This window comes from Lactuca serriola, chromosome 3 (assembly GCF_051521515.1).
Source record: "Lactuca serriola cultivar US96UC23 chromosome 3, Lser_US96UC23_V15, whole genome shotgun sequence".
In the NCBI taxonomy this organism is placed as follows: Eukaryota; Viridiplantae; Streptophyta; class Magnoliopsida; order Asterales; family Asteraceae; genus Lactuca; species Lactuca serriola.
Window position 1 is genome coordinate 840248 of NC_136410.1, and position 14418 is coordinate 854665.

The 14418-nt window shown below is 36.4% G+C and overlaps 1 protein-coding gene across 1 annotated transcript; it reads right to left on the reverse strand.

Annotated features, from left to right (window-relative positions):
- Positions 1 to 7327: 7327 nt before the first annotated feature.
- LOC145094205 (putative CoA ligase CCL8) lies at positions 7328 to 9405 on the reverse strand. Its single transcript, XM_079032508.1, has 9 exons — positions 9199 to 9405; positions 8786 to 8957; positions 8597 to 8685; positions 8408 to 8477; positions 8259 to 8311; positions 8033 to 8166; positions 7835 to 7866; positions 7618 to 7680; positions 7328 to 7392 (listed from the first exon to the last, which is right to left on the reverse strand). Exons 1-9 carry the CDS (start codon positions 9403 to 9405, stop codon positions 7328 to 7330), a joined length of 885 nt encoding a protein of 294 aa, XP_078888634.1.
- Positions 9406 to 14418: the final 5013 nt, after the last annotated feature.

Consider the following 14418-nt stretch of genomic DNA (forward strand, 5'->3'; position numbering starts at 1 on the left):
TCATGGTACTTTTCATTGACAAAACCCTCTGGCTGACTCATGTAAACATCCTCAGCCAACTTTCCATTAAGGAAAGCGGTTTTGACATCCATTTGCCATATTTCATAATCATGAAATGCAGCAATGGCTAGCATAACCCTAATAGACTTAATTTTCGCTACTGGTGAGAAGGTTTCATCATAGTCAACTCCCTGAGTTTGAGTGAAGCTCTTCGCAACCAGTCGTTCCTTATAAGTGTGCATTTTCCCATCAATGTCGGTCTTCTTCTTGAAGATCAATTTGCACTTGACCGTCTTACGACCCGATGCATTTTCAACCAAGTTCCAAACTTGATTGTCATACATGGAATGAATCTTCCTGTCCATAGCCTCTTTCCATTTATTAGACTCAGGGCCTTCCATGGCTTCCCTATAGCTGTTAGGTTCATCCAAATTTACCAGTGTACTATCACTGATAAATGTATCACCTTCTGTAGTAATATGAAAACCTTAGTAATGCTCAAGTGGATTCCAAACTCTAGTGGAATTCCTCAGAGGTACAGACTCGTCAGTTGGTTCAACAAGAGTTTCCTCCTCAGGTTGATTCCTAGGGTTTGAGGTTCCTTCACCACTTGACTCTTTAATGTGACAACCCGATATTTCGAGGCAATATGATGGAACGCAAGTCAAATTTGGGTCAAAATTTAACTTTCCTAAAATCTTATTTGGGTTAAATAAAGTAGTAGGAATCGTATCAAGGTTTTCATACATATAAAGAATCCTAAAATCCGAGTTATAACGAAGAAGTTATGACCAACCGAAGATTCTCGGCAAAACCGGCAATACTGATAGACGTAAAATGCGAAGTTTCAATACAATAGTTTTTAGCCTTAGGTATCTAAATAAAAGCTTTAGATATCATTAAACCGTAAACGTACGTAAAAAGAACGTCCAAATCTGACTTCGTATGAGGAAGTTGTGATTTTTCTAAGTTACAGATATAACAGTAGACAACTAAAAACTCGAAATCGAGATCGAGCGGATTTTTGCCAACATGACCTAAACGAGAATCGAAGATCTCATCAATGGTATTACAACGGTAAAAATTCTGGCGAAAACGGACGTCGGATGAAGAAGTTATTGAACTTTAACGGACTTTTCCTGTCCCGGCCTATTAAAATATTATATTAAAAATAAAGTCAAGATTTGCCGACGGAGTCTAAATGAAAGTTGTAGATCATAGTCTCACCTACATGTGGATATAAAGAACGTCAAAAACGGAGTTCGTATGAGGAAGATATGAATTTTTGAAGTTTACGAATTAATTAAAATATATATTTAATTAAAATCCGGTATTATCCGAAGAAGGAGTCATCGGACCAATCCAAGTTACGCCCAGCGTACCCTCGTACGCCCAGCGTACTCGGGTGCTCGGCCTTAATCCGTCCACGTCGCTCCGATGCTTCGACTGAGGATGTGCTCATGCATGACGCATGAGTACGCCCAGCGTACCGAGGTCTTTCAGCCCCTATAAAAGGGATGCGAGGGTGCCGGCCAATTTTTCTCATTTCCTTCCTTTCTCACACCGAAGCTCTGCGTTTTAACCCTCGGAGCCATCCCAAATTCCCGGTTTTCATATCCAATTTTGGAAGGAAGTTTTACGCTCCCGAGATTTCCGAGATTCCCGAGAATCTCGAGACATCCGCTTTCTCGAGTAGAAGTTCTGCTCGGTTTTCGTCACGCTTTCTTCAATCAATCAAGTGAGTTCATACCCCTACAACCCGCACTTTTAAATGTTTTATAAATGCTTTTATATGCTTTTAAGGGGGGGGGGGGAATACAAGTAAAACACACGATTATTATCGAGTGTTATATAAAGTTTCATCATACACTTTTTATCAACGAAATCATATGTGATTTATAACTAGTATAGGGAAACTTTCGTATGCAAAATATATCACGATAACATCATATCTTTTGAAATGAAAAATGTTGTTATATATGTATAGGTCAAACACTCTGTTTATACTGTATGTATATGTGTTCATCTTAGGCACTACAAAAATCATACTTTTCATAACAAGTGAGCATTTCACTAGGGATTACTATACTAACGAGACACACTTTTAGAAAACTATAATAGGTATAGTTTTACGAGAACATCACGAACTTTTACATACTAGAAATACTATTTTAAGGAGATACATCCATATACAAGAACAAACGAACATTTTCATAAGTACTTCAAATAGTTTTCACAAACGTTTTTACATGTTGAAAAACTTTTAGAAACTGTCTTACAAACTGTAGATTTCATTTTTGAATCTGTTATAGTTGTGCTTCAAACAAAGGTTTTCTCACACTTAAACTGTCTTGTCAAAAAGTTTTCGAATCGAATTATAAACTGACGTCAAGTCATAAATTCTTATTTATTAAACTTTTCAACGGTTTTACAAAACTTCTTTTATGCTTTTATATTATAAATTGCATGCCTCTATGTGTATAGTTATATAAGAAATGTTTAAAAGACTTAGGAAGGCTATCCACCCTGTTTCCTTTTCCTCGATTTGGATGTGGTCTGGTGGGATATCGGGTACTCGTCGGAAGGTGGTTTAAATATTAGTTATATATCATGTGTACATATATAGTCATAAATGTTCCATCAGTTAATTCAGTTCCGACACTCTTGGGTAGCAAGGGTGTACAAACTTACTTAGACACTCATCAATTACATTCTAGTAAACTATTATAGGAATAGTTTAGGGGATACAAAACATGATCCCTATTACAAGAAATTACACCAGATTCAGTTCATTCATGAGTCTAAACTACATGCTATATGAAGGGATACTCTTACAGAGATTCCTCTTACATGGATACAGTTATATAGATACTCTTACAGAGATTCCTCTTACATGGATACACTTATATAGATACTCTTACAGAGATTCCTCTTACATGGATACACTTATATAGATACTTTTACAGAGATTTCCTCTTACATGGATACACTTATATAGATACTTTTACAGAGATTCCTCTTACATGGATACACTTATATAGATACTTTTGCAGAGATTCCTCTTACATGGATACACTTATAGGGATACTTTTACATAGATACTATGTGGTAAGAAACAATAAGGGACTCACCATTCCTAAACTCGGCTGTTAGCAACAGAGGTGAATGGACATCTACAGATGTCTACGGTTAATACTTATACTAGGAAGACATTTAAGGAACTAACCATTCCTTCCACCTGCTGTTAGCTACAGAGGAAAATGAACATTTACGGATATTCGTGGTGAGAACGTTTCGGCAGTCGCGATGTCGTGTTTATCCTAATACCAAAGGATAATACTTATATGGCTATATTTTCCTTATTACTTTTATTTTGTGATACATTCACGTAAACGATGAAGTAGACTATATATATATTGTTAATAGTAGTCATAAAGGGGAAAACCATCTTTGTTACAACAAAACATACAAGTCTTGGTAGAAGACTACTTTCAAAACAGTCAGGTCTTGGTTAAAGACTACTTTCAAAACAGTTAGGTCTTGGTTAAAGACTACTTTCAAAACATCCAGGTCTTGGTAGAAGACTACTTGTTATACTAGTAGAAAATATGGGATTTTCTAGGAGTTTTCAAAACATATACAAACAATTACATTGAACGATTTCAAATGTTATCATCAAACTTATACAAGCAATGACATTAAATACTTATGAACTCACCAGCTTAAATGCTGATCCACTCTTTCAAAATAACTTGTATTCTCAGGTCACCAGTAAACAGGTATGATGGACAGCTTTTGCGAAGACGAAGCAGTCAAGACTCGTCTTTTATTTTGATTACTTGTTGTAATGTCTTATTACTATGAAAGAAATCACATGTATTAAACTATTACTATTAATGCAATGGACGAGGTTGTTGCTTGTTTACTACTTTACATTGTTGTGCTACATACATGACGTCCTCCGCCCCAGAACGTTTCCGCCGTTCTCGGTTTTGGGGTGTGACATTTAAGCTCTTCAAGGTCAATTTGCCTCCCACTGTTTCCTTGGCTTATAAATTCTCTCTCACGAAAGACCCATCTCCTTTCCACAAAGACCACATTCACATTGGGTCTGTAGAAGAGGTAACCAAAGGATCTCTGTGGGTGGCCGATGAAAATACACCGCTCACTTCGAGTTTCGAGCTTTCTGTGAGTCTCGCGCCTCACGAAAGCCTCACAACGCCAAATTTTTATGTGGTCTAAATTGGGAACATTCCCAGTCCACATCTCGTGGGGTGTTTTGTCAACCTTCTTCGTAGGGACTAGATTAAGGATATGGGCGGCAGTCTCTAAGGCATACCCCCAAAATGAGATTGGTAACGAAGCTCAACTCATCATGGAACGAACCATGTCCAACAAGGTTTGATTATGCCTCGCAGCCGTACCATTAAGCTGTGGTGTCCTGGGAGGTGTCACTTGTGAAACAATTCCACATTCCTTAATATAGTCAAGGAACTTTGTATTAAGATATTCTCCACCTCGATCGGATCGAAGCATCTTAATTTTCCTGCCCAGCTGATTCTCCACTTTCTGTTTAAACTCCTTGAACTTTTCAAAGGTTTCCGACTTATGCTCGATTAAGTAGACATAACCATATCTACTATAATCATCAGTAAAAGTCACATAGAAGCGGTTAGCATGCCTTGTAGCGGTTCTGAAGGGTCCACACACATTTGTGTGTATGAGGTCCAACATCCCTTCACCCTTAGCACAAATACCAGTGAAGTGCGATTTTGTCATTTTTCCAAGCAAACAAGACTCGCAACTATCATCTGACCTTAATTCAAACGATTCCAAGACTCCAGCCTTTTAGAGTTAGCCTATGCACTTCATGTTAACATGTCCAAGACAACAATGCCACAAGCATGCTTTGTCTAAACTAGTGGAAGAATCAATATGCAACACATTATTTCTTAGGTTGTCTACAACCGACACAGTTTCATATACACCATCACAAGGTAATGCTTTAAAATAAAGAACATTATTATAAAAAGCATTAATACCACCACATTCATTATCAAATGAAAAAGTAAATCCTTGTTTGTACAAACCGTGGAAAGAAATAATAATTCTCGCCATTTCAGATGAGTAACAACATTTATTCATATTTAATATTAACCCACTACTCAGCAACAAAGAATAAACTCCAATCTTGGTGACAGGTGAAGCTTTCCTATTCTCCATGATCAAGTTGATCTTCCCCTGCTCCACATCCTCACTTCTTCTTAGGCCCTGAAAATCAGAACATATGTGAATACCACAACCTGTATCAAGGACCCAAGAATTAGTATGCGGTGAGTTATTAGACAATATAGTGTAAATACCTACATGGGTAGGTTTAACCTTCCCATCCTTAACATCTTGCAGGTACTTGGGGTAGTTTCATTTCTAGTGCCCCTTATCATGACAATAGAAGCATTCAGTTTCTCTTGGGTTGGAAGAGGGAGTGACAGGAACACCTTTGGTTCCAATCGAAGAGGAGCCATCAAGAGACTTTCCCTTGGTACCCTTCAAAGGGGACTTCCTCTTTTTCCCTTTACCTTGCCCAATTTCCAAAACAGGGGTGGTGTTCGGAGTAGGAGTAGTAATAACCAATTTACCTTCGAGACCACTTTCGACGGTCTTCAAAAGTCCTTTAAGCTTGCTGAGTGTGACCTCCTCCTTGTTCATATGATAGGTCATTCGAAACTGATCATAACAAGTAGGTAAGGAGTGCAGCATGATGTCAATAGCCAACTCCTCAAGGAAGTTCACATTCAACTTCAGCAAACGGTCCACAAACCTCTGCATTTTCTACGTGTGGCCCGTGATGGGTTCACCATCCTTCATTCAGGTTGTTATCATAGAAGAGATGATTTCATACCACTCTTGACGAGCACTCTGATGGTATCTTTCCATCAGGTCCATGTGCATCTCAAAAGGGTAAAAGTTCTCATAGGACTTTTGGAGTTCAGCTGTCATTATGGCCAACATGATACATGCCACCTTGGCGCCATCTCTCTCATGAGCCCTAAAGTCAGCAATCTCCTGTGGAGTAGCAGTAGACTCATCAATTTCCTTCAGCTCCTTTTCGAGGACATATTCCTTGTCCATGTAACGTGTGACCATCTGTATGTTCCTAATCTAATCATTATCGTTGGAACCATCAAAGATTACTCTCCCAGAAAGGTTCATGAGAAAGAAGGAACCGGTAGGGTTTGAGCCAGAAGCATTGTTGGAAGACATCTCAAAAAAGAAGAAAGACAGGTTTAGATTAGATAAAGGGTCCTTAATAAGACACCAAATGTAATATTAAGGCTAGAACACAATACTTTATAACTTGGAAGAGGGATGCCGTAATCCAGGATATAAAATATTTGAACGTAGGCGAATAACAATTCACCAATTTCCACCATGAAAACGAAATAAATTATTAGGTTTTAATTGGATTGAAACTCCTAGATTCCTTTGAGATTCATTGAACTTTTCAATGGCATGTTTAAATCTCAATTGTGCCCTCTCAAGTTTGTGACTGGGATGCCGAGGATCACAAACAAGGTGTGAATAACCATGCAAATTAACTTGGTACCCTTAACTTTATCACCTAATCAATGTGCCAGTTAACCACACGCGCTCCACCGATTTATGATAAACATTAAGTTACCCTTTTCCACTCTTACTAGTCCATGTTAGTGTGTCGGTTAACCACACACGCTCCACTAACGACTTAGTAAGGTATAAAGTATAATTTCATGGGTTAGCACACTACTAGAAAAACAACCTTTTACGACGCTCATTGCGCGTCGTAAAAGGCTCAGACGACGCGCAAATGCGCGTCAAGGAAGGCCCTGTCATAAAGAGAGACGACGCGCATTTACGACGCTCATTTATGACGCACGTTTACGACACGCAATGCGTATCAAGGAAGGCCCTGTCATAAAGGAAGACGACACGCATTCGCGTGTCGTAACCTTACGACGCGCGTGTTAATGACACACAATGCGTATCAAGAAAGCCCCTGTCAAGAAAGGCCATGTCATAAATGAAGATGACACACATTTTTGCGTATCGTAAATTTAAATATTTAAAAAAATATATATTTATATATTTATTAATTTTTAAATTAAATTTGCATTTAATGTGTCATAATAGAAATAAAATACCATATACAAAAAAATACAATCCATTGCATAAACTTTAATATCATACAATTCTATTTCTTACAATATATATTTGCATTCATCTAATCTACTCTATGTTTCATACTAACAATTGAAATGGAGAATACAACACTTGCATTTTCAGCATCTTATCTCTTTCGGCTTGAGCTTTCTTTTCCACTTCTAACTCGAGAGCTATTCGCTTTCATCAACCCTGTAAACACAACACAAAATCAATTGTCATGTTCATTCTACTTTTATGTTTACTAGTCAATCCTTCAATCTATCATATGAAGTATGAAAAATATGAACAATAGGAAATGGAAGTTCAAAATCCTAACCAAAAATCCCAGATATATAACATTATGCCCTCCTGGTGCTTGTCCTCCTGACAACACAACTCCTATCTTCAAGGCAGATCCTGATTCATTAGATTCACCTGGCACCAAATTAGAAAAGAAAACCAACCAAACCATTACATTGTTGTGATTTGCATTTATCCCTACAATTTAACTTTAATAGCATTAAAAAAAATATGTTCAAACAAATCCACCATTGGGGAGAGAAGGAAATGGTGAATGTGTTTCTTGGGATGAATGATACAAGAGAGAGCCTAAATTTATACTAGAGCCTACCTCACTAAACAAGGAAAATACATAACAAGAAAAGATAAGCATTAACTTTACAGCTAATTTACAGCCAATATACAATAAGAGTTTAATGAAAAAATAAATTCCAAAGTTGAGAATCACGTAACTGAGACAAGCGGTGGACGCGTGTTCCAAGCTAATCCAAAAGGGCAGATGGGTAATTTCACCAACAAAAAGGGCATTACTGATGAAAAGTGTGCTAACCTTATTTTAGAAGACAAATCCTTAGATGAATCTGCTTGATGCTCTTGGACACGACCACTAAAGACATCTTTTGGGTAAGATTCACGCCATCTTTTCCAAATACCACTCACACTAAACTTTGACATAAATTCAACCTAAAACAACATAAAAATATATATATAAACTTACAATTGGCGATGATAAAGAATTTTACTTAATTCCAAATAACATAAAAGTAATTGCTTACCATGGACCCCGCATAAAGAGGAGCAAATAGTGCATTGAGGAGCCCATGAACATGTACAAATTAAATTAAGAATCAACAAGAAATGTGAAACATTTTTGGAAAAAAAAAAGGAATTGAAAGTAATTATTTTAATGTTTATTTAAGGATATGGTGTAATGGAAGACAATGTAGAAAACGATCACTTGATGTGTATTCCCAAGCTGTTGATAATGTTTTCACCTGAAATTATGCAGGAAAACAACAATTAGAACATCACAAATACGTTTTTTTCTTAAAAAATATACGAATATTTCACAAGTTTGGTTTTTAAAGTATTTTCTTCCAAAACTTTAAATTACCTGTGCTAAAATGCTACTGTGTGTATGAACAACTCCTTTAGGTTTCCCAGTTTTTCCACTAGTATACAAAATCAATGTTGGATCATCGTCTGTATGAATAAGACAATTTTATATTATTATTGTATATGAAATTATATATATATATATATATATATATATATATATATATTAAAGAACATGGATATAAACCTTTTATGTTATTTGCAAATACAATCTCTTTTTGATGTACAACACCATTATCTACTGCTTGTGAAGTCATAGTAGGAACATTTGGTATTAGAGAAAATTGAGCTGGAGTTTTAGCTGCAACTTTTTGCATAAGCTCCTTGTGATCATCAGTACTCAAAATCATGGACACATCCTTCAAAAGTTAAATTAACAATGTTGTATTATTAGGAGAATAAAATTGTATCTTACAAAGGCCACATAAACTACATTAAAAAAAGGGTATGTTAATTGAATAAGGAGAAAAGAGTCATTTTATTGAATTTCATTTCTTCCTATTAAAGAAATTTTAGCAATATCATCCAAATACAAAGCAATTTCTTCCAAATAAGAAACATAGGAAACTAGAAAAGTTTAAGGTTGTTTTGAGAGCAAACCGAGTCAGTCATGACATGTAACAACTCAGCTTCAGGGTAACTGAGTGCAAGTGGAACAACTACACCTCCATTTAACCATATTGCAAGTACTCCAACAACAAACTCAGCACAAGGTTTAGCCACAACACCTATTCTAGTTATAAGAATGAAGAAATAATAGTGTTTGGGATCTATGGTGTTGATATTGCAAAGAAAACAAAGGCCCATTTGATTCACATAATCTATTTGGAAGGAATGGAATATGTCAAAGCAATTGGAATCTGAAAGAATTGCAATCTGTTAATTGTTTGGTTGGCAGAAAATGGGAAGGAAATCAATCACAATCCTTTGCTATTTTCTGTTTGATTTGTAAATTTATCAAATAAATGAGAATGTAAATTATGTTAAGGAAGAATTTGTTTGTGTTTTAAAGGGTTTATGAGAAAATTTTAGTCATTTAATGAAGAAATAAAAATAGAACTCAAACCCTACCACCCACCCCAAGAAATGACAAAATCCGTCAAACATTGATTTCTGAAGGAGATCCTGGAATACAGTTCCCTTAGTTTAGCAACCGAAAAAACAAAATGGAATTCAAGATTCCAATTCCTTCAGATTCCCACAGAATCCACGAACCAAAACATATTTTCAATATTCATAATCTATGTTTCCACTAGAAGAAACTACAAAATGGAATTCAAGATTTCAATTCCTTCAGATTCCCTTTATTTTTCTTTTTCTTTTTCTTTTTCTCTTTATTTATCTTTAACCTCTCTATCACGACCCTTTTCCCTGTCCCTTTCACTCCCAGGTCTTTCTGATCTTGCTTCCACTTCGATGTGGTCTTTCATGTTCTTTCTCTTTCTCTTGATCTCTATCTTCCTTTTCTTTCTCAAGTTCACGTCCATGTTCCCTTTTTACCCTCACTCTGTCCCTCTCCCTATCCCTGTCACTACCTCTGTGTCTTTCTCTTTCTCTTTCTCTATCTTTATCTCTACCCTTTCCATTTCTGTCCTCCCTACTCCTATCTTTATCCCTATCTCTGTATCTTGTTTCACTGGTACCCCTTTGTTTGTCTCTATCACTCCTATCCCCATCTTTTGGAGATGAACGATGGTGAGAAGAGCGTCTCAGCATCCTCTTCTAATGGAGCCCTACAATATTTATATTCATGCACATTCTCATATTATGCATTCTCTCTCATATATGATATATCTAAATCCAAATGCTAATCAAATGGAAATGTTGACGTGTCGTACTCCCAAGGCTGCTTGCAATGGTGTCATCTTCTCATAAGGAACCTAAAACCTCATATCCATATCATTCTTAACTCTATATGTATGATAATAATTAAAATTGTGTATTTAATTATTACCTTGCCTGTCAAAAGCTCCCATAAAAAAATCGCAAAACTGAAAACATCCGCCTTTTCATCATATTGTTGATGATTTATAACCTGCAAACCACGACAATACATAAGTAGCTCTATTCATCATGGTAAATTTAGAGTTTAGAGGATGATTCCCAAATTTGTTAGGGTTTATCAGTGAAAAAGGAAATATCTTCAAATATTATATGTAAAGAGGAAGAAAGAGAAACCTCAGGAGCCATCCATCTGTAAGTTCCAGTCTCTGCTGTCATAACTCCCCTTGACTCAAAACCGGGAAACCCCAAAATCCGCCACCTTTACAACCTAAAATTAAAATGTTAAATTAAATTTAAAAAAAACAGAGAAACAGTTAAGAAGCTAATAAGTCAAAGTGTAATTAATGTCTTTCTAGTTTTTACATTGAGTGTCGATGAGCAAATTTGCAGTCTTGAGAGCCCTATGAATTATGTTGGTTTCTCATTTGAGGCGTCCAACTCCTGAGAAGGCCTCTGCCTTTGATCAAGAAAAAGTGGAGGAGGGTCAGCAAACAAAAAATGAGTCCCAAGAATTAGTTGGGATGGTGCCTGAAACTGAAACTGCTGGTGAAAGAAGCAGTGGTATCATAAATCAAAACCACTGTAATCGGTGGATTTATTTACAAGAATTAGAAATTATTGACTTACCTCAAGTTGACCTTGTAACGACATAACGTAATTGATGATTTTATCAACCATGAGTGCTTTTCCAGTGACCTAAGAACATGATTTCACATTTTGATTTCACCAACCATGAGTACTTTTCAAGTGACCTAAGAACACGATTCCGAATTGGCGATGGAGACGAACCAGAAACCTTTAGAGGTGGCGACCTGGCGGTGGTGAATTCTCTTTCTACAACACCAGCAACTCTGATTTTGATGACACTGGCGGTGAAGGATTCTCTTTCTACGACACCGGTGGCTCTATATTTGATTGAGGTAGAAGACGAAGCAGTAAGCGGTGGAATGTATTTAGGACTTAACCAATGAATGGGCGTTGGGAAGAAGTAGACGATAACGGAGTCGGGGTTGCGTTTTTGGAGGCTTCGTATAGGGCGGTGGTGGTGAAATGGTTTTGGCTCTGAACAGTAAAGAACAAAGACGGTGAGGTTAGTGTAGTAATTTGGAAGATAGATGGTGATGGGGAAGAACGGTCGTCTTTCATTGGAAGTCGACGGCGGTGGGAGACACTCAGAAGGGGCGAAGAAGCAGCAGATATCGGAAGGCGAATAGAGGTTTGAGAATCAAGAGAGAAGAAAGAAAGAAATGGGGTTTTCGGCGGGGAAGAGCTAGGGTTTTCAGCCGGTGGAAACAAAGCGGGCTTTTTAATTTTTGGATTCCATTTCCCCCTCGGATGAAACGCGTGTTTCATTAAAATTTATAAAGCGACATGGTTAGACGACACACATTTTATTTAAGATGCCCTCCGTGTTTTTTATTTATTTTTTATTAGACACTAATTTAAGGGCGCGCAAAAATGTGTGCCCTCTATGCTTCATATTTTGGAAAACTGACATCAATTTTTAGGGCATGCTCAAATGCGTGTTCTCTATCAGCGCATGTCATTGATTGCGCGTCGTAAAAGGCTGTTTTTCTAGTAGTGGCACCAAATTCACATTTTCCTAAAGTAACTAAAATTGGGAATTTATAAAAGCTTTAGTTACTTTATATTCATCATTATACTTTTAATGAGAATTATAGTCCTTTTCCCACCCATTCGGCTAACGACCCTCCACCAGTCAAGGAAGCGGTGGGTGAGAGTGGACACCCATTAAGCGGCCATTTTATACGTAACAACCTTATACCCCCCCCTTTATAGACTGGCTTCCTGAATGAGGTCTACTAACGGTAAGATTGACTTGATCTTATACATATATATATATATATATATATATATATGTATATATATATATATGTATATATATATATATATATATATATATATATATATATATATATATATATATATATATTAACTTATAATACTATAAAGTATAAGGATTGAATTTTAACTTTTAAAAATCTAGGGTTTGGAATTAAAGTGTGTGTGAGACTTTACAAATTCCAAAACTTGAGGGCAAGTTTTGAAACTATTCAAAAACTTTTCATTCCTATAACTTATGAGTTTTAATAGTTTTAAAGAAAAGACTTTTGGAATTCCATAACTTTAAGGACAAGTTATGGAGTCCATTAATTGGCATTTAGATGAAGAATTACACTAACAAACAATTTGCAAATAATTCATATGATCTACTAAAACTCATAAGCATGGACATTCATATCAACCAATTCAAGAACCATATAAACATATATAAAATTGATGGGTTTGAGCCAAAAAACATCATATGTGCTCATGGAACCCTAATGCTTGGATCTAGGTTTCTCTAATTGTACATGCGTTCATCCAAGACTTTCAAACCCTAGATCTAATGAGTATAATTCGAAATTAATGTGACAAATCAAATCTAGATGATTACCTCTTATTGTTTGCTTGAATCTTCTTGCCTTTGAAGCTTAGAGTCACAAGTGGCACTCCTCTAATGGCTTACAAACACCAATAGCAAAAGAATGATCTTGGAGAGAGGTTGCAAGAGCCACAATTTCGGCTATGATCTCTCTAGGGTTTCAAGTGGCCGAAAATTGTAAGACTTAGGGTCCTATTTATACTAGAGCAGCTAGGGTTTCAGTCTAAACCCTAATGGACAGCTTAGGCCTTAAGCTATCCAAGGAAGCTTCTGGAATAGGGCCTTAGGGCCGAAATTATGGATGGACACATCCTAATTTTGTCCATGCCTAGTCTAAGAGGCTCCTCAGCCCACTACTCAACCATCACACATTTGACAGTTTAAGTCCCTGTTATTAAATTAATGTCTTTTAGCCACAAAATTAATTTCTTAATTAATTCTTGTCTAATATTAATTTAATTATATGACTTCTCTATTAATATATTATTCATATAACATATTAATAAATCATAATAACCTCTTTCTTAATAAATCATCCTATCATCTTGCTTCGGTGAAGGCAACCCAAAAGGACCATGCACAACTGGGTCAAGTACTTACCAAATATAGTTACGGGCTTAGACACTAATCCAACAGTCTCCCACTTGGATAAGTCTAGTAACTACAAATGTAAGCACAATCTGATTAGCAATCGTAGCTCTCAAAGTCGCTGTCAAACTCTGATCTTATCAGTAACCTGTCCTTTAGATAAGGGATTGTATAGTCCTTTGTTCTAGATATCATGCGGACAATTACGTGGAACATAGTCATACTTATTGTCCAGCAGTTTTTTTCTTAATCTCTGATTCGTTTGACATAGAACTTAATTGAGCACATCATCCTGACCGGGCCCGACACATAAGTCAAACCAAATCATCGAGTGGCCCTGATATCGCTTTACCCTCTTACGATAAAAGGAACAGATAAACTTCGACTTCTATGCATTTACTATCTACTAATCAAATCATACACAACAATGTGTTTTATAACATCAAGTTACTGATGTGTTTACGCATTATCAATGCACAACCAATCAGAAATCAATAAACCATATATCTAGGTTTTAAGACCATATGATATTATCGTCTTGCGATCACTCGAGACAAATTCCATGAAGTGATTCCAGCAAGCGTGGGTTAATTCCAATGCTCAAATCAAACTCATAAGCAATCATGAACGTTGTAGCAAACTTTTGTTATGTCTAATACACTTTAGACAATCTACACACCAATTCATGACAATCTTCATTCATACCTACTTCCAACATATGAATGACTGTGGACGGTTCGAATAATCTCATTATTCAGGAAGTCAGGACATGCAAAGTGAAA